Source organism: Ammospiza caudacuta, chromosome 1, assembly GCF_027887145.1.
Source record: "Ammospiza caudacuta isolate bAmmCau1 chromosome 1, bAmmCau1.pri, whole genome shotgun sequence".
Classification (NCBI taxonomy): Eukaryota; Metazoa; Chordata; class Aves; order Passeriformes; family Passerellidae; genus Ammospiza; species Ammospiza caudacuta.
Genome location: NC_080593.1, coordinates 48,188,619 through 48,207,770, shown reverse-complemented (window position 1 = coordinate 48,207,770; position 19,152 = coordinate 48,188,619). Strand labels below are relative to the sequence as shown.

General features: G+C 40.0%; 1 protein-coding gene across 2 annotated transcripts in view; it reads left to right on the top strand.

Moving 5' to 3' along the window:
- Window positions 1–19,152, top strand: part of ELMO1 (engulfment and cell motility 1) — a 303,889-nt gene that overhangs the window by 183,222 nt on the left and 101,515 nt on the right. For both annotated transcript variants that reach the window (XM_058803529.1, XM_058803519.1), the window contains exon 17: window positions 17,051–17,187. In XM_058803529.1, the coding sequence (XP_058659512.1) occupies window positions 17,051–17,187 (137 nt within the window). The remainder of the gene's footprint in view (window positions 1–17,050; window positions 17,188–19,152) is intronic.

Sequence of the window (19,152 nt, the reverse complement as noted above, 5' to 3'; positions counted from 1 at the left end):
CATCTAATTGAACAATATTTGGTAATGTGCTTTTATTTGAAAATGGGGAAAATGGAAGAAAGATGATGCACAGCTATGTCTCCATCTCTCTCTGAAGGAATTCTAGCTCTTCCCAGTCAAGTTCAGGAAGGGCTTCAAGATAGTGCCAGCCATTTGCTTTTATAGTATTATGCACAGGTAAAATGGTATTTTTTGTGTTATTCTGAAACAGGCAAAGTTTGTTAAGAGAAGTAATTTTTTTTTAGGCTAATGGATAAAAAAAGATTTTACAAAATAATATTACAAGCTTTTAGCAGAAAGCTTGCTGCATTTCTCTGATTGTATCAGAAGCAAAGGAAATTCTCCCAAGTGTGCAAGCTCTTCCTTAAGCCTGGAAGTTGGTTGCTTATCTTTACAAACACCAGTTGGTCTAGTACAATTGTCCCACTGCTCTTCCTCTGTTTGCATGTCAGACATCTGACAGCTCTGTCTCTGCAGGCTGGAAGATACAACTTGGAGAGATCAATAATGAGAGAGAAAGGCACAAGCACAGACACACACCCACCTGCAGGGCTGCATCAGCTCTGGGAGCCCAGCACAGGAAGGACATGGACCTGCTGGAGAGAGTCCAGAGGAGGCCACAAAGACAATTAGAGGGATGGAGCAGCTCTTGTATGAGGAAAGGCTGAGGGAATTGGGATTGTTCAACCTGGAGAAAAGAAGATTCCAGGATGACCTAATTGCTGCCTTCCTGCACCTGAAGGGAACCTACAGGACAGATGGAGAGGAGCTATTTACAAGGGGAATGGATTCAAACTGAAAGAGAGAAGATTTAGATTAGATATTAGGGAAGAAATTATTTACTGTGAAGGTGATGTGGCACTGGCACAGGTTGCCCAGAGAAGTTGTGGATGCCTCATCTCTGAAAGTGTTAAGGGCCAGGTTTGATGTGGCTTAGAGCAACCTTGTCTAGTGAAATATATCCCTGCCCATGTCAGGGGGTTGGAACTGGGTCTCTTCCAAACCAAACCACACAGAATCACAGAATAATGAGGTTGGAAGAGACCTCTGAGATCATCGAGTCCAACCTATGCCCTAACATGTCAACTAGACTACAGCACCAAGTGCCATGTCCAGTCTTTTTTTAAACACATCCAGAGATGGTGATTCTACCATCTCCCTAGGAAGAGCATTCCAGTACTTTATTATTCTTTCAATGAAAATTTTTTTGATGAAGATTGAATCTGTAATGTCCAACTCATTATTATCAGCCAACTTTACCAAATTGCAGGCAACTCTTCTGCCATGAGTCACGCAAAATGGGAATCAAAACCATTCATAATTTTAAAAAAACAGCTTAGAAGATGCTTCAAGAAAATAAACTTCTCTTGTGATATAAATAGTCCTTTTTTTTTTCACTGATATACCTATCACAGCTAAAATACTTCTCATGGAGATGTTGTTATATGATAAAATAAGGAGATTTACGACATAAGCATGCATTGGACTACTCTGCTTAGTTCTGTCATTGGATCAGAGTTAGTTTGCTTACCTCGTGGCTCTTCTGGGACATGTTCATATTAAGCAGGTGTTCTTTTGCACTCTGTTAAAAAGCAATTTTCCTATTTCCAGCTTTTTTTCCCCAAATATGAAATTTGGAATAACTCCTAGCTTAGTTTGGCAAGAGTTTTAGGGCAGCTGGAGACCTGTAGTAACCCTCAGTAGCAATGTAGTTCAGCATGGGGAAAGTGAAGGTTTGTAGGCAGTGAACAATATATTCAGAGCACAAGTAAAGAATCGTTTTTGTGTTAGATTCGGTACTAGATGTGGCAGCATCATCATTGTGGGTTGCATGGCTGGGGTTAAGATTTCCCTGAATTTATGTAATTTAGAGATTTACTAAAAAATAATGCGCCTCTCATTTAAACACCAGCTTTCAAATACTGGTGTTTAAATGAGAGGTGACTATTAAGACTCTCTGTGATGATTTATCAGAGAGATAATCTCTTTAACAGGAAAATATCAGTAAACTATTCAGTAAGTAATCTATTTAATAAGAAGAACTATTGTGCCTCATTTCTATCTTCCTGTTCTTTTTTCTGTCAGTGGAGGTCTAGGTTGGAGCTGACTTTTACACCATCTTTCTGGAGTGTTGGAGAGCTGATTTTTTAGAATAGCTGAGTGTTCTGCCTCCCATCAAGCCAAGACAGAATTGAATGATTGAATGATTAGTGCCCAGGACAATTTTTTTTTCTGGTAGATACTGGTAGAGGTACCATGACAAGTGATATGTATTAGACCATCTAAACAATCACTCTCAGAGGAAGAAAGGAAACATTAACCCTGTTCTATACTCAGAGAAAGGGAGTTGTGGTGTTTGATTCTTATCTTAGAGAGGAAAAGGTCAAATAATTTCAGTCCCTATTGATATATTCTGCTTCACAGCTGATAAGCAAAACCTACTATAGATGGTGCTGGTTTTGGTCCACTTCTACACTGCAGAGCAGGTGTGAACTGTGTTGCCAAAGGTTAGAGGGTATTATAATGTTTGCCTGAAATTTCAGCCACTTCAACTGAAAGCACAAAATCTTAATGTAATGACACTTTCAAAGGTGGTCATGTGAGAAAAGTAGTTGAAACTGGGAAAGGAGAAAAAGTAGCAATGCAATATTTGTAATAGTTACAAAACTGTCAGAAACAGTGTGTGAGTGCAGGGCAGATTCCTTAGTTTACTTTCCATTTTTGTACATTTAATAGTGCACCGAATTATTGCTCATTAAGGCAGCAATTTCATAATGATTGTTTAAATGTTCTGAATTGTCCCTGAGTTCCCAATGCTTGCTGTGACTGATGATGTAACACCCTTACTAGTGCAGTTTAGTTTCAGTAAAGTATTACAAAGGTTTAAATATGGCACTGTGCAGGATGAGCAATTTCTTTTTCTTAAAACAGAAGGATTTTTTTGTGTATGGCTTTTATGGTCCGTGCATTTTCTTACTGTAGATTCAGTAAATCAACATTAGCCAAATTAAGGTAGAGCAAATGAATGCAGCAGTTCCATGATACCCAGGCACTAAGGGGTAGCTGGTCTGGGTTTAATGATAAATGCAGAAAATAACACTGCCACAGAAGTGAAAATGAGGGGTTAGAACTGGATCACTGCAGCTAGACACAACATATATTCCCATTCATGGATTTATTGAACTTCATCCTTCCACCAATCACTGCTCTTTTCATGCAGGACAGGGCTCAAAACCTTTTTATTTCCAGTCTAAATATATTCAGACATTGTTTAAATCTTTAAATCTTTGTGCCAGATTTGTTCTTTAGTTAACAGGTATTCTCCTTCTGTTTCCCTCCTCTCCCCCATGTATTTGTATTATTTCATTTCAACCTTCACTGTGCCAAAGTAAACCAACATAGACATTTCAGTCCGTTTCAATACCATTCTCCACTTGCTGGCCATTTTAGGATCCCTTCCTTCTGTGTTCTCATTTAAGTCTCTATATCTTGTGTATGGGTGCACAGAATTGCAGGTGTTATTGCAGTTTGTGTATTATCAATGCCCTGTAGCACATTATTTTTATACTTCACTACCATGCTAGAAATTTCTTACTGATTATGTTTTAGGATTACAGCTGCTTTTGTCATAAGGATGGCTCTGTCTACAAATTGTCTTTTTTTCAACTCTTTATTTTTTACAACTGATAAATCTCAGATTAGAGGAGAAATATTTTTTTTTTTTTTACTCAAAATCTTTTCAGTGCCATACCATTCTGATTTCTCTAGGGCTCAAAGTCCTTCCTTTATGACAGTCTGATCTTCTCCTATGATACCATCAGCAATGCCACCATTGCTGATGGTATCATAGTTTTGGGCTCCAGCAAATTTTGTAGAATTACTATTAGATTTTTGTGCCAAAGTGATTAACAATAATATGGAGTCTGAGACTGACTTTTGAGAAATTCCAGCAGTACTGCCCTTAGTTTGATACCTTTCCTTTTTGTCATTTCTGTACGTGGTCTGCTCCTCACCCACCTCACTGATTCTTGTCTCAAATCCTATTTTGTCCAGATGAATTACTGATTTTCTGCCTGGCACACAGAGTTATATCAAAATACTTTTCTTAAGTCAAATGCAGGAGAACTAAATCATCTGCTGTGCTGATAAAGCCCACCACATTTCACCCATGAGAAACAAGAGTTATTTTGCCAAAGATTAGATGAATCAGACTTGATCCCTTCCTGGTAAGCATGTGCAATACTTATTCCAGTCTCAATTCACCTCAATATGTTCTTACTTACTTTCAAAATTTGTTCTGAAGCTGTGCCTGCTATTGAGATCAGCCATGACAATAACTAATTTCACCTTTCCCTCCTCTCTTTGTTAAGTATAAGCCTTGTGTTTGCTTTTGTATTCATCTTGCATGACAAAGTTATTAAAAATCTGCCTTGCTTGCAAGGCCTCCTGTAGGTCAGAGAGAATGAACTTCATGAGAGAAAGGGTGTTTTACGGTGAAGGAAGTGGCAGGATTGTAAGAAAGAGGATGTTTGATATGAATCAGATTCTCTTGCAAATTATACAGCAGTAAGTTTGGCACATAATTGGGGTACCTTCATGCCAGTAGCTGTGAAAACTGAAGTTTCTATGAAAGTTTTAATGAGGGCATTAAGGAATTGGGGCTATTTACAAGTGTGAACACCAAACTGGGGGACTGAAGTCTCAGTGTGACAGGAGCGAGGTCCTCTGCTGCCCATTCTCTGAGCCCTGGGGAGACCAGGCTAGGCACCAAATCAGGGCTGTGGCACAGAAATGTGGCACCCCTGAGTGGCTCTGTGTCCCTAACTGTGTGTCCGAGTTGCTCCTTTTGGGAGGTGTCAGAAATCCCTCCTCTGCTGGCATGGGTATCCACTGCAGCCCAGCTTCAGCTGGAATGACACTTGTGCTGTCAAAACCAGCTGACAGCTTGGACTCACATCTTAAAAACCTTAACTGTGCTGGTTTTACTTACAAAGAAGTTTGCCTCATGTCATTCAGGAATGAGAAGAAAAAGAAGGCAGCTGTAAGTTTTGGCTTCCTATTAAATCTATGAGGGAAAAGTAGAACCCCTTGCATCTCATTGTTTGGGGAGGTGCTGACCTCTGAAATATAAATGGGTAAAAAGAAGAAGTCAGTTGAGTTCACTCTGTAATGGTTCCAGTTTAAGGTGGAACTCATCTGCTGTACTGTGGGAGTGGGATTGGTGCTAACGCTATGTTTGGGAAGCAAGAGACGGGAAGGGGAAGGGAATTGCTCTGACCCTGTGACAGCCAGATCCACACAGAGACATGGAGCAGGTTGACTGCAAGTTTTCTCCAGCAGGAGCAGAAATATTTGCCATGAGCAGCTTAGAGTTGTCCAGGCTCAACAACCTGCAACTTGGGATAGAGTGTTTCTACTTTCAATTGAGCCATTCTGCTGAGCTGCCAAGAGCAATGCACTTCCTAAGTTTGTGCCAGTTCCTGCTCAGGAGATACTTGCCGATATTGAACCAGGTTGGGTTCCAGTTTAAAAATAATCCAAATACAATCCCTAAACCACAACCACAGAGCCTTAGAATTCAATTTTGTTCATATTCTCTGTAATTCCTTCCTGGGAAAAACTCCTGGCTGCTGAATTTTAATCTAACATAGGAAAAGTTTCTACTGCTTTTTACAAGTTTAAATGGGAAGGAGTTGACACTTATTTTTCTGAAAGCATCAGGCTGGTCCTTCTTTTGCCTCAGTAATTTTGAAACCAACATATCCAACCTGTCCTATTTGCAATGAAGAAATTTAGCTATTTCTTAAAAAAAACATTTGAAATCTCAATTATTTCTTCATAGTTGATTTGGAAATGTTATTTCTCTAACTTCTCACAGTAGTCTGGGAAACACTTTCCTCTTCCAGATGTATTCCTTCACAGTTTTTGAGTTGATGCTAATAACCTGTGTATGATGTCACAGATGGTCAGATTCAGTCAAGAAAAAGTGGAAAATGCTTTCTTAGGGCATGATGGTATTTTTTCCAGATGAATATATATATTGTTTAGCTTGTGTTATGAATGAGTTTATTTTAATAAAAGTGAGGATAGTTCACTTGCCTCATACACAATATCCAATATCTCTTGAGACATGAGTGGGATAATGCTTTGTAAAAAAAAAGCCAAGCAATAATCCTAAATTCTGAGAACTAATTTTAAATTGAAATGCAGAAACAAAGAGTGGTCCTATATATACAAGATGACTTTCATGTTCCTGTCTGAAATTGCTAAGTGTCTGCAGTGGGAGTAATAGGACAGAATTTCTAAGAAGGTTAACTTAGATCGTTTTTCAAGTACAGCCATAGTCCAAAACAGAAATTTCAGCTGAAGGGTTTTGCTTACCTCTTTTTTGTTAGGTTGTTTGTTCTGAGAAATTATTATTACAATCTTTCTATGTCTCTATTCTGTGATTCTCATGCATACAGACTTATTTCTGGAGTGAGTGATAGTACACTTGATCAATTAAGATCCTCAAGGAAAAATTAGGCAATTACTCATGGTCAGGGTGGAATAAGTGATTGAAAAGATCTAAATGTATTCAGGAACTTCATCAAGGCATGATGAAGAAATTATTTTATTCAATTCTTGTAGTCAACAAGGGCAAAACAAATAATGGACCTACAAAACAAAAGAGGAAATATAGATCAAATAACAAGGACAACAGTAAAACTAGAGACTACACAAGTAATGGAACAAGCTCCCAGGGAAAACTGTGCTAAAATTAATACCTGAGACATTATACTGTCAATTAAATTTCTTGTTATCCTGATTCTGATATCCTACAAAGATGGACCTCAGCAATGTGTTGTCCAGGCCTCTTTCCTTCCCCAGTCTCCTATGTATTCACTTGATTTATACTCAAGGGCTTTTTATCTCCCAGCATCATGAGGAGAAAACCTGCACTACTTCACTTAACCTGGACTAGGTGATTCTCTGAGCTTTTTCAGAAATTATAAGGTTTGGAGTTATAATGAATTATATCTGTTAGTATACAATACAAATGCCATAGGATATAGGACAGGAATTAATTTTAAAATATTTGGACTCTTTAAAATACCTTTAAGCATAGACCTGGTTTTCCAGAATGCAATGTTTTAACATCCTGTTTTTTTTATAGTGGTATGACTGAAATGCTGGTTTAATGTTTCAGCCTATAAAGAAAAGCAATAACATAAAGTAGGGCAACATTACAGCCTAATTAAACATTTCTGAAACATAACTTTTGATGACAGTAGTTCTACCTATCCAAAACTATGCTCTGTCAGCTGTAGGGTGGTGCAGCTTGGTTCATATTGGTCCATGAAGTGAAAAACTCCAGTGGAGTAACTTACCAGCTGAATGTGCCACTGGGAAATGTATTATTTAAATAGCCTCTCTTGTTAAAACTGTGGCCTAATTAACTTGATTTTTCCCTTTGCCTTTCAAGAGGTCAAGCCTGACATTTGAGGAGTGAGTGTTAACTACTGTCCTTCTAGAGGCTGATTAATGTTCAAAAAACCATTTGAAGATGCTTGGCACTTAGTGTGTTACGGTGATGATCTTAGATAAAAACACTAACAAGCACTGAGGTTCAGTGTTTCCTGCTTGCACCCTGCCACATCACTGTTTTCCCACTTTGTGAGTAGCAATTACTCAGTTTGGTCTGTGTTAAAAAGAGTATGCTTCAGCAGTTTTATTTTTGTTCTATCAGTCTGACTTTGGGACTCTAGCCCAGAGAGTTAAAAACATAATTTACAGATTAAGACTATTTGTAGGGGAAGAAAATAATGTAGGTGGTTGCAGTTAGATAAGTAAGGTGCAGTTTTCACCATGAGTTAATGACCTTTGCCTCAGCAAGTCCATCTGGGCTCCAGGAAGGACTGGGAGTGGGAAGATTTGCCCACAGATTTCCCCACAGATCACTGTGTTGTCACTGCCAAGCTTAGAGCTGCTGATTGCCCGTGGCAGACCAAGAATGGAACAGAGAGTGGGCTGTAGGCATGCCAAGGAGTGTTCCCAGCCTGGGGCTTATTGCACAGGATTTTGCCTGTGCAGAGTTGAATCCGCTGGCCAGTTTCTCCTTCCTCACATTTTATTTTCACAAAGAGGCAGGGGAAAGACGTTATTTGGCAATTTAGGGATGTGTGAATAAATATGCATGTTTTAAAGGAGGTACAGTTTGTAGAGATGCAGAAGGGGAGGGAGGAGAGGTGATACTGCTAAGGTGGGTTGTCCTTTGTGGGGCTGTAGTAGTGGTGGCATCACACATATTTTAAAAGAAGTCGAGGGCAGATACTGGGTGTGCATCTCCTGATTCTTGAGCAAGCAATGTAGCTTCAGCATAGCTCAGAAGAGATCTGGCATGAAAGATGAAGTGCCATTGCTCTAGGATGCGTGATATAGTGAACCCCTTCACCTTAATCACAGAATTATTTTTTTTTATTGATATTGATGTAATTTCCTCCTGTGTCGCAGTCTGTTACCTTGTTTGGCATTTTGAGTATATCTGGGATGGATTCAAAGCAAGTGGTTGAACTTAGAGTGCTTTGGTCCTGTTCCATTTTCTGTGATGGCAGTGGAGCTGAGTGAGTTTAGTTCACTTTTTAGGTAACTGGACCTTTGTCCTCCCAGCTTTTACATTTTGGAAGCTGACCTGACTGACTAGGCAGAGGTGTCAGGCAGCCAGCTGTCTGATACCCCACCGTGGGGGCACTGAAGGCAGCCTAACAGCCTGTCATGAAATGCAGCAGAGCTGGCGTCTCACATGCTCATATACAGACCTCTCTGATGGTGAGTACAGATGGTTTGTGCCAGGTCTGCATGAGTAATTCAGGTGTAACCTTTTTTTCTAATAGAGGAATGCCTTAGTACCAGGAAAAAAGATTATCTTCCTGCCTGGCTTGATTGTTGGTTTTTTGGCATCTCCATTTTTTCATTTGGTTTTTCTCCTTGTAGTTGTCCTGCTTTTGCTGACTTGGAAGACCAAATACCCCCCACAAATATGTTATTTACTCTAGTTGTCTTACACAAGGACTACATAGTTTCTTGCAGTATGGTTTTACAGATCTGATTTTAGTGAGGAGGTCCATGTCCAGGAGCAGGGAATGGGAGATGCTTAGGTAGTAAGGGGTAACCTAAAAATACCCACAGACTTCCCAGGCTATGGTTTGTGGTGTTTTTCATGCAGGTTTTCATGGGCTCCTTTAAGTTTTGCTTACAGATGGAGCCTTAGCCAGCCTACTTAAAGCAGAATTAATTTTCACTGACAGTTCCTCCTCTCTTGTGAATCAAAACAGCATGGTCTGTATTTCAAATGGCAACCAGAGTATATTCTGGATGAAGTATCTCACAGAAGGTCTTTGAAGAGGCAGGAGTTATAACCTGTAATACAGTCCCAATAAAGACAATGAGTAATTAGAGATAAGCATTTGCTTTTTAGCAAGAATCCCTTCAGGAGGAGAAGCAATAAGCTGGTGCTCTCTAAACCAGTCAGAGTAAGACATGAAAACTCAGCAATTCTGCCATGGAAGGCACTTTCTCACTGTGGTGCTTGTGGGAGGTGACATCAAGGAGATGCACAAGCAGGGGCAGAGCAAATGTCTGCTTCTTCTGCACCCAGGAGCCTCTGACCCCAGCCCTGACAGTTCTGTGTCTGAGGTGCTGCAAAAGTTATTAGAAAATGTGCCAAAATGTAGCAGTTGGCAATAAACCTTGCCAATGGGTACTTTGAGGCTAAAAAGGGTGGTTGCACAGAGTGATTGCTTTTACACTGCTCTTTATAAATGCGTATCTTCCTCCCCCATTGCCACTGGCATTCTTCCTGATTTGTCTGGAGATGAGATTAGGTCTAGTGTCCTTGAGGGCTAATGAGAGAAAGGGTGCAACAGGCAAAGGAGCAGGGTATCAACATGGAACAGATGTGAGAAGGTGCTTGCCTTCATAGGTCTGAGCTTAGCTGGCCTTCTGTCAGTGCCACTGCCTGTGTCTGCTGGACTTCAAGTAAAAATTGTGAGAAATGCTTTTTTACATGATGGTATGATTGGTATATTTAAGCGTTCATATGGCCATCATTACCCTCTGTGCTTTGCAAGATGTCAGGAACCCGACATAGAAGTAGTAAGAAAATTTTGTGTAATATGTTTATTTGGTAACATAACAACCTTCTACAGATTTTTCTTAATATGTCTACTTCCCTCTTTTTATATATGTTTGCTAGAAGTGACCATAAAGACTTCATAGGCCTCAAGCAAATTTCTCACATTAATCAACTAGCATTCTGATATTCTTGGAGGTCTTTTCCAATGTAGATAATTCTATGATTCTATATTGTTGCTCAGGGATACTATAAATATGTCAGAGCACAATTAGAAATATGTGCTTGTGGACCTATGTCCTTTTCTTCCCAAAGGAATAATTTGGAGTTTTTTTGGAATGATGAATTTAAGCTCTTGTTTTTTTTCATGCAATTTCCACTCTCAAGGAGTTTTCTCCTTGAAGTGCATGACTAATTAACATGAAGTGCTCCCTCTCTTCTGAAAATGATACTCCAATTTATCCGTCAGGTTTTGAAACTACATTTTCTTATTGTTATTGATTACTGCTTTTTTAGGACTGGAAGTACTGGAGGAATCAAGAGGGAAGCAGGGAACTTTCCTGTTGCCCAGCAGTGTACTGTGACAGATTGCAGAGGCAGTTCAGATTTAGTTATAATTGGCACCTGTTTTGTCACAAACAAAAATAGGCTGCTCTTGAACAAGATGGGGAACTCTTATCAGCATGATGATCTTTGTATATATCTCATTTCCTAGTTGCATATAAGAGCCCTTTTTTTAAAAACTCTCTTTGTACTTTGGCTTTCAGTTTGGAAATGTTTGCATTTCCAAACTGCAGTGTTCAGCCTTCAGGTCTGGTCTAAGCAGGAGAGGTACAATGAAATCTCTATTTACTGAGAGCTGCAAAGGGAGTTATCTTTACCAAGTCAGCCTGCCTGTGTGGACGCCACTGTCTCCACTGGTTTCTTTCAGTTCACCGTCTCCACTGGATGTGGCAGAGTGAGTCTGATGCCTGCTTATTGCCACCTCTGGGCTGCTGGACCTGTTGGTAGTGATGAGTGCAGGGCTTCATTGAGTTGTGCTGCAGTAGTCAGGGTTCTTCTTTCTCCATTTTTATTTGGGACAGTGGAAGAGGTGAATTTTTAGAGTGGCTCCTTTATTTAATGATATATTGGGGAAAGGATATGCTTTTCTGACAAAGCTGCAGTCACCTTTAAAGCAAATATGGGGAAGTTACTGAAGAGCTTGGAGCTGCATATGCCATGAGCATCCTAGTCCTGAAGCTTCATGGAATCCTTGTTTTTCATTGCATATTAAAATTTATTCTCAGCCTTGAGAAACTTGCAGATGTAGGATGCCTTTTATGTGTTCTTTTATTTCCAGTTTCCCTCCCTAGCATCATTATGGATCTCACAGGTTTAGAGACATGGTATTGTCTTATCTTCTCAGGAGTTTGAGTTGATGGGTTTTGCTGCATGCTTAGCAATTTCTTATAGTTTCTATTCTGACTAAATATGTGATCAGGTAAGGTAAAATGTTGAAGCTCTCTTATAGCCCTGTGTTGCTAGGCAATTTTGGTGGCTTTTGTTCTAATACCAGTTGAGCTTTCTAAAAAGAACTGTTCCCTAGGAAAGAAAATTACACAATTGGCAGCAGTATTACTACTTCATTACTGCACTGGCCCTGCCAGTGGCCTTCCTTGCTTTAAATTACACTGTTTCCTTATCATGTGCCAGAAGGGTAGCCAAAGTCAAATTACTGCTGGCAGACCACAGGGATCAGTAGTATAGAAAACCTGGCAATCACTGTATTTCTGCAGTATTAGGTGCTCTTCTTCTTATATGTTCTTGTATTACTGAGAGAATTTTTGATTGTGGATATAAAAATGGTCATGGCAGTAGTTATTTTTACTGTACTGCATCTTCAGGAAGAAGCAGAAATTACAGTGCTTCTCCTCCTGAGAGCTAGTGAGAATTAGTTGCTCTTTGGTCCTTCTCTTACTGGCAAATAATAATCCCAGAGGAAGCCATGCCAAGTGGAGATGATATTTCCAAGGTCCGTATGGCACCCACTTCATTTGTGGCTCTTGCTGCACTTCTGAAAGTGCAATGGTTCTTTCCACCCACCTCCTCTCTGATGAGATGTTATCATCTCCATTCTGTGAAATTCGGGAAAACAACTGAAGGGATAAATGACTCACACTGAATTAAGCAGCAGCTCAGGAGGAGAAAGCACAGCTCTCTCTGAAGATTGAATCACATGACTCCCAGGTACCTTTAAGACAGGGAGATGTGTTTGAACCCCTCTCTCCCTGGGACTTTGCAAACCTGCCCCTCAGGATTCTGCATCACTGCTGCCCTCACTTCAAAACTGTTCTGATGCAATTTCAGGATGCTTTTCTTGATGAGTTTCAGGGCACACAGGAGCTGTTAGTACCACCCCTGGCACAGAGGCTGGCTCCTCACCACAGGTGTCTGCCTGCCTCTCTGCGTGACAGCATTTTTGCCAGGTGACCGTGTTTAGATGGCAGACTGAATAATATGATTGATTTAAGCTGACTCCCTGCTTTTGAGATATTTGAGAATACACAGCAACCTTATCACTTTTATTTATTGTCTACTTAATCAGGTCTGTTGAAGTTCTATTTTGTAGAATGATGGTACATAGCTGACATCCTTGAATGAAGTGTCTCATTTGTGATTGTTTTTCATATGCATTGCCAATTTCATGGATCCAAGCCTCAAATTTACAGAAAAATTACTGTTAACTCACCTCATCTTGATCCCCCATAGCATCTTGAATGGATTTTGTAAATAATTGATTGGGTGGTATTTCAAACATTCCCTTCATGATAGATATGGCTTTCATACCAGTACAGTCATCTCTTTTTCATTTCTTGAGTTCAAGAACTTCGCAAGAGAGGTCAGAATGACCACATGCCATTTTAAAGACACTTTGGGGGATGAGTAGTGTGAACACAGCAGTTTAGCAGAGTCAGAGAGAAGCAGAGTTTTCCCAAGATCAAGGGCAGTACCTTGCCTACGGAGGTGCACCACTGTATCTCTGCCTGCTGTTCTAGCTTGAGGGGCACAAAGATCTTATCTCTGTGAAACTCACTAGTGTTCCACAAAACAACCTAAGATAAGAAATTGTGTTAATCTTTTCCTTCCCTTCCAAGTGGAAACCACATGTAGAAGATGTGTAGTAAACTTTTTAACATGAGGGGAAAATATAATGAGCCCTTACAGCTATCAGCCTTGTGTTCATACTGTTTTGAACAGTGAGGTGATACTGCTGTCTGGTCTGGTGTACTGGTCCTTTCCTGGAGTCTGTCTTGCATGGAGAAATCCCTTTTGTCCATATTCAGTTCCCCGCAGCAGCTTTGAAATTTAAATCTCTGCTGTACTTCAAGCAAAACACTTATTGTAACACCATCACATAATCTGTGGCCTTTGAAGAGAGGCTTATGAAAATATGCAAATACCTAGATGTTCTTGACACAGCTAAAAGAAATTCAACCCTGATGATATTCTGTATCCCCTGCTTACAGGTGGGGTACAAAATGCAGGTACAACTGTTTTCTTCTTTCTCACTTTTTTCCCCCTGTTGTTTTTTGCTAATCCACAGAGGAACAACATAACGTCAAATCTGTTTACTCCTCAAACAGTCTGGGATGATTGAATGTCTTTATTGTAATTTAGGAAGCAACTGACAGACAAAATTGTGTTGGGTAGACACTAAAAATAAGCACTGTAGGAACCACATAAACTCCCAGGTACAAATTAGCTCTTTTTTTTTCTTTTTTTTTTTTTTTTTGCCTGTGCAATTTATAATGAGAAATGAACAAAGCTTCTATCTCAAAGTTCCAGCTATAGATCACCTAGAAATTTGAGGGACTACTTTTATCCTGAGAGGTGGCATATTGATCTACAACTCCAAGAATTGTGCCAAGAATAGGAAATCAACAAGATCTTCACCTGATTTATGTAGCTAGACATCTGTGGCATGCCTTTTGAAGGTGATCTCTCAGAGGCGTAATTAAAACTTGATGGTGAATAATCATGATGATTTGTGTCGCCACATTGTAGCCCTGTGGCTGTTTTTATGTGGTTGTAAATGTGGTTTGTCCCTGCTTGTGAAAAGGATGGTTAGAAAGCACTGGGCTTAAGGGCTAGAATTTTGCACACAGTTCTTATGCAGAAGGTCTCCATATTTTTCCAAGACTAGACCTCTGTTTTAGTTTAGTATTAGTCAAATTGCAAGTAAGTGAAAAAATAAATTCAAGAAGTTTTTAATCAGTAAAACTGAGCAGCCTCTAAATTTGCTCACTCTTCAGAGAGAGGCAGTGCTCTGATATTGGAGATGCAGACTTGGGGCTAGAGAGAGTGGGCAAAGCAGCACTTTGGTCTCTACGTATTAGCAACAACAGCATCACTTTTTCCTTCATCCTCAACTCCCCTGTCAAAAGGAGAAGGAAAGTATTGGGACAAAGGTTATCCTTCAGCCTGAAGATTTTTCCACTGAATTCTATGATTTTGTATTAGTGTGGATAGAATTTTCAAGGCACACAAAAGGCTACTGCTGAAGCAGACTGGATTCATTTCTTTTCTATCTGGATGATGGTTGGAATGTTGAAGAAGCTGTTCATCATTTGGTTTTGAATTATTCCTAGGGTTTGTTTGTGCTTTAAGATATTCACCCAGCCTTCTGAAAGGCCCAGCTTTCTCAGTTTATATCAGTAACAGTGATTTTTACTCTTTCATTTTGAAACTGAAAGGCATAAAACACCATCCCTTGTCTACTTATGAAATGAGGTGGGGAGAGGTGGCATCTCTGATTCTGCATGCAGAACAGTCAGCATAGTAGATACAGTTAGAGGCTGATTAGCATAAGAGGCATGAGTTAGAACCAATGATCAATTTTGTGAGAATCCCTAGCCTTTCCATTAATTTTGATTTATTGATTTTTATGAGCAGGAGCAGTGAGAAGCTCAGGCTTTGAGGAGGATCAGAGAGGCCAGTGCGTGTCGAGGGTTATTGCCTTGTTTTGTGCTGTGATTTATACAGTGAAGGTACTGGCTGCATTCTTCTGCTTGGTGTTATTTTATTTCTACTCATCATTATAGTATTTCATGACTTAAAGACAAGGGCCCTCTGAGAATCTGTTCTGTTGTGTCTCTGACATTATTGCAGGCTGAAGGTCTGATTATTGGAAGTGCTGAGCCCTTGCAGCTCCAGTGGAATGAGTGAAAGCTGAAGGTGCTCTGAAAAGCACGCCTGAGGCATTTTGTTCTTCTGAAGGGATTGAGTTGTTCCTCATAAATATAGGTCCCTACTTTGACTAATTCCCCTTCGCTGCAAGTCCTTTGAAGTAAATGGAGTTTACTTGATTAGAATTAAACCTGTGCTCCAAATTTAACTCCCATCTTTGCCATATAGCTAAAGAATTGATTAGATCTTAGTAAATCTGATGTTAAAATTAAGCTTCAGTTTTGCTTTCTGATTGGAATACTGCATGCCGGGAAAGATCAGAAACCTTTTTTTTTTTTGAGGGTTCAGGTGATTCTGCACACAATTCATGTTCCTACAGCAGAGGTAACTGAACACTCTGAAAGGGGAGTTTTGTGGCTAGAAGAGGTACCAAGACCAGGTGTCTGCAGCTGGTGCAGAGTCAGCCAGCCTGAGCCATTCACATCCTCCTGGACAGTCTTAATTCTAATTCGTCCAGTTCCAGTGAGAGAAAGTGGATGTCAGACAGTGATTCAGACCTGGGAAAATGTGATTTATCCCAGTGCTTGATAATTCTGCTGTTCTTGCAGAAGGAGGAGGAGGAGGAGGAGGTTACTTTTACAGGAGGAAGTTTGCCTAAGTAGTGGCTGTTTGATCCATAAGTAAGGAAAGATGATGCTGTTTAAGCATATGAGTGACTGCTGGAAAAGTTCAAAAGAGCTCTCATGGAGGGGGGAAAGGGGAAGCTGAGAGATTTGGGGACTAGGTATATGGAGAAAGTTTATTCAACTTTACTTTTTTGTTTGCCTTTTTCAGAACATAGATATGCAACCTACTGAAGTGGCCCTGCAAATCATGGCAGAGTTTAAAGATTCTGTTCAGTCCTTGGCTAAAGGCCCTTCTCTACTCAGGTTGCTCAGATGTGTCCAGAGGCCAGCATTGCTTCAGTCCTTAGTTTTTGAAAATTCATTTTTTGCTCAAAGAGAATCACAGCACACTCCTGCTTTTCTATTTTGGGATCATAACTACAGTGCTCCTTCCTTTTTTTACTTCCTTAAAGCCAGTATTTGATTAAAAATAAGGACATTTGGGGATTGGTTTTTGATTTTGTTTGTTTGGTTTTTATTATGTTTGTCTCAGGTAAGGGATAGCTTATAGAAGATCCATTGCTTTTGATTCTGGTTATTTTCAAAGAACAAATTTAATCAGTTATATTCTCATCTCTATATCTGTCAACATTTTTCTTGTTACCTCTGTGCAATATGGTAGATCATCTGCTGTGTCAGCAGAGCTTCACATTTCAGTGTGTACATTGATCTAATCCTGTTTTGTGAGTGATGGGCCCTGGTGTTTGGTTCTCAGCAGGCAAGATGGACCATGCTGTTATAGCAGTGGGGAAGGCTCTTCTTTTGATGAGCTTCTTCTCTTTGTCTCTCTGTCCCAGAGTGAGCTACAAAACTTGGCACAAATGACAAACATTGAGAGAATATTCAGGCAAACAGGTAGTTGCTCCCTCTTCTTGCTGCCAGTCTCCTAAAGACAGGGGTCTATGTTGTGTTTTGTTGTCTTTAAGACTTTAGAACAAGGCTGGCTTTTCACAGTAGTGTTTTGACATCCGTTGCTCCAAGAACTTGGATTTCACTCAAATACGCTACTTTCTAAATTTCATGGTTGATTGTATTTTACGTTTATTTTTTGAAGCTCCTGCCTGTACATGTTTTATTCCACCCCCCCTTGTTTTTCTGTTTTTAGCCAGTGAGACCTGCAACGATTTCCACCCCATGTTCTTCACCCATGACAGATCGTTTGAGGAGTTCTTCTGTATCTGCATTCAGCTTTTGAACAAGACATGGAAGGAAATGAGGGCAACTTCAGAGGACTTTAACAAGGCAAGAAAAAGGGTGGGGTGGGAATAACTGGGCAGAATGGTGAAACAACGCCATGTATTCTTCCCTAGAGACACAGGGATTTCCTAATTCCCATTCTGCTGAAAGCCTAGAGATTTATCTCTTTGGATGCTCTGCACATCGGGATGCCAGCATTTAAAAAGTTACGGATAGAAGATGCGAGATGTAAGGAGGTTCACAGACCTTTTTCAGTCATGTTGCACTGCAGACTACGAGACTAAAATCCTGGCTTGAGGGGAAATTCTGCCTTTTTATGTTAGCAATATTATGCTGAAGTGCTGCAGCCTCCAAGGTTGTAAATAATGCAGAGAGAGTACTGCAGTGATAATTCTGTGCATCCCTTTCATTTAATGTGAGCACTAAAGTGATAAAATATTCAAAAGTGGACACAATCATGACAGAGTGCTGTGCAGTTTAGCCTGATAAAACAAAAAGAAAAACAAAAAAATCCCAACAAACAAAAAAAAACCCCAAACCATAAAAAGCAACCAACCACCAACACAACCAATCAACAAAAATTAAAAAATCAAAAAACCACATACAAAAAAACCACCAAAAAACCAAAACAAACAAACAAAAAACCCTCAAAACCAGTGAAATAAAAATTCAACCAGAAAGCTCCTCAGTAAGAATTCTGGAAGCTTCAGCCAATCTTCTGATGCTCAGGAAAGCAATAAAGAACACGTTTTTCTCAGTGGTCCCTAGACATCCAATTTTTACCCAACTTACCATGAGGCTGAACAGTATCTCTGGCATTTTCTAAGAATGGCAAACTCATGCTTTTATGGCCAGCTGTCATGCTTATCTTTATTGGCATCCTCTGACTGGATCTTGAGCCTCTTCCTGGGAGATGTTGGTTTTAGAACTGTTGGTTGGGAATGAAAAAAGTGAGACTAAGACATGCTCTGTCAGCACGTGCCTTATGAGTGCCCTGAGACTCAAAAGTTATGTTAGAGCCAGTAGGAATGATCATGCCTGACTGTTAATTGGAACTGTCTGTTATTGAAATGGTCCCAGTGTCCATTTTCTACTTCAGAGTGAAGGTGAATTTTTAGGTCACAGTGAGGAGTAACCTTTGTTGCGTTCTTTCAGGCAAGTTAGTTGGCAGCACTAGCAGAGCCCTGGCTAAAGAGAGAAAGGAAGTCCAATATCCACGCTGTTGTGGCCAGATGACCTAAAGCTTTGTTCTTACATGGAATTTTTGACATGCTTCTCCTCCCTAATGATCCAGGAACACAGAAGGAGCAATAGCAAGATAATTCACTGGACCATATAGGGTTGCTAAAATCAAGAGCTTAAAAAGCAACTTTATAAAGACTAATTCATAATATGGGGTTGTTTTAAATAAATGTATCAACAGCTGCCTATTACTTACAGGCCTTCTGTCTCAGTAGAAGGATTTGTCTACATAATTTCCCACAACTTGAGTTGAAAAATTATTAGCAATCCTAGGGAATTCAGATAAAGAATGGTTGCATTTCTGGGACCAGCCCAGGTCACCCTAAAAGGAAAACAAAGAAATTTACTTTGCAGTGTTAGGCATTGTTGTGGAGGTTCATAGGAGATCAGGGAGTTTTTTCTCTGATATGACTAGTTTGCTACTTCTGCTTTCTGTTGCTGATAGTCCTGCAATTGCATCTATCAGTTCTGTCAGGGTCAGTAACATTGGCACTGTGTCTTACTGCAGGTGTCATTGAAGACGTGGGCAATTCTGAACTCTGTGGGGCAAATCTGAAACATTTGCCATTGGGCTTACCAGGGTTTGTGTCTGGTGGTGGCACTGTGCTGCATGATCCTGAACCAGGATCTCTGCCTGCAGAAATAATTCCTGATTTTGTAACTGTTTCTGCAAAGGGGAGGGAATGCTAAGCTCTTGAGTCTCTCATTTCTAACACTTCTCTAATTATGTTTTGCTTATCTAAATCCTTTCTTAGAGTCATAAGGAAA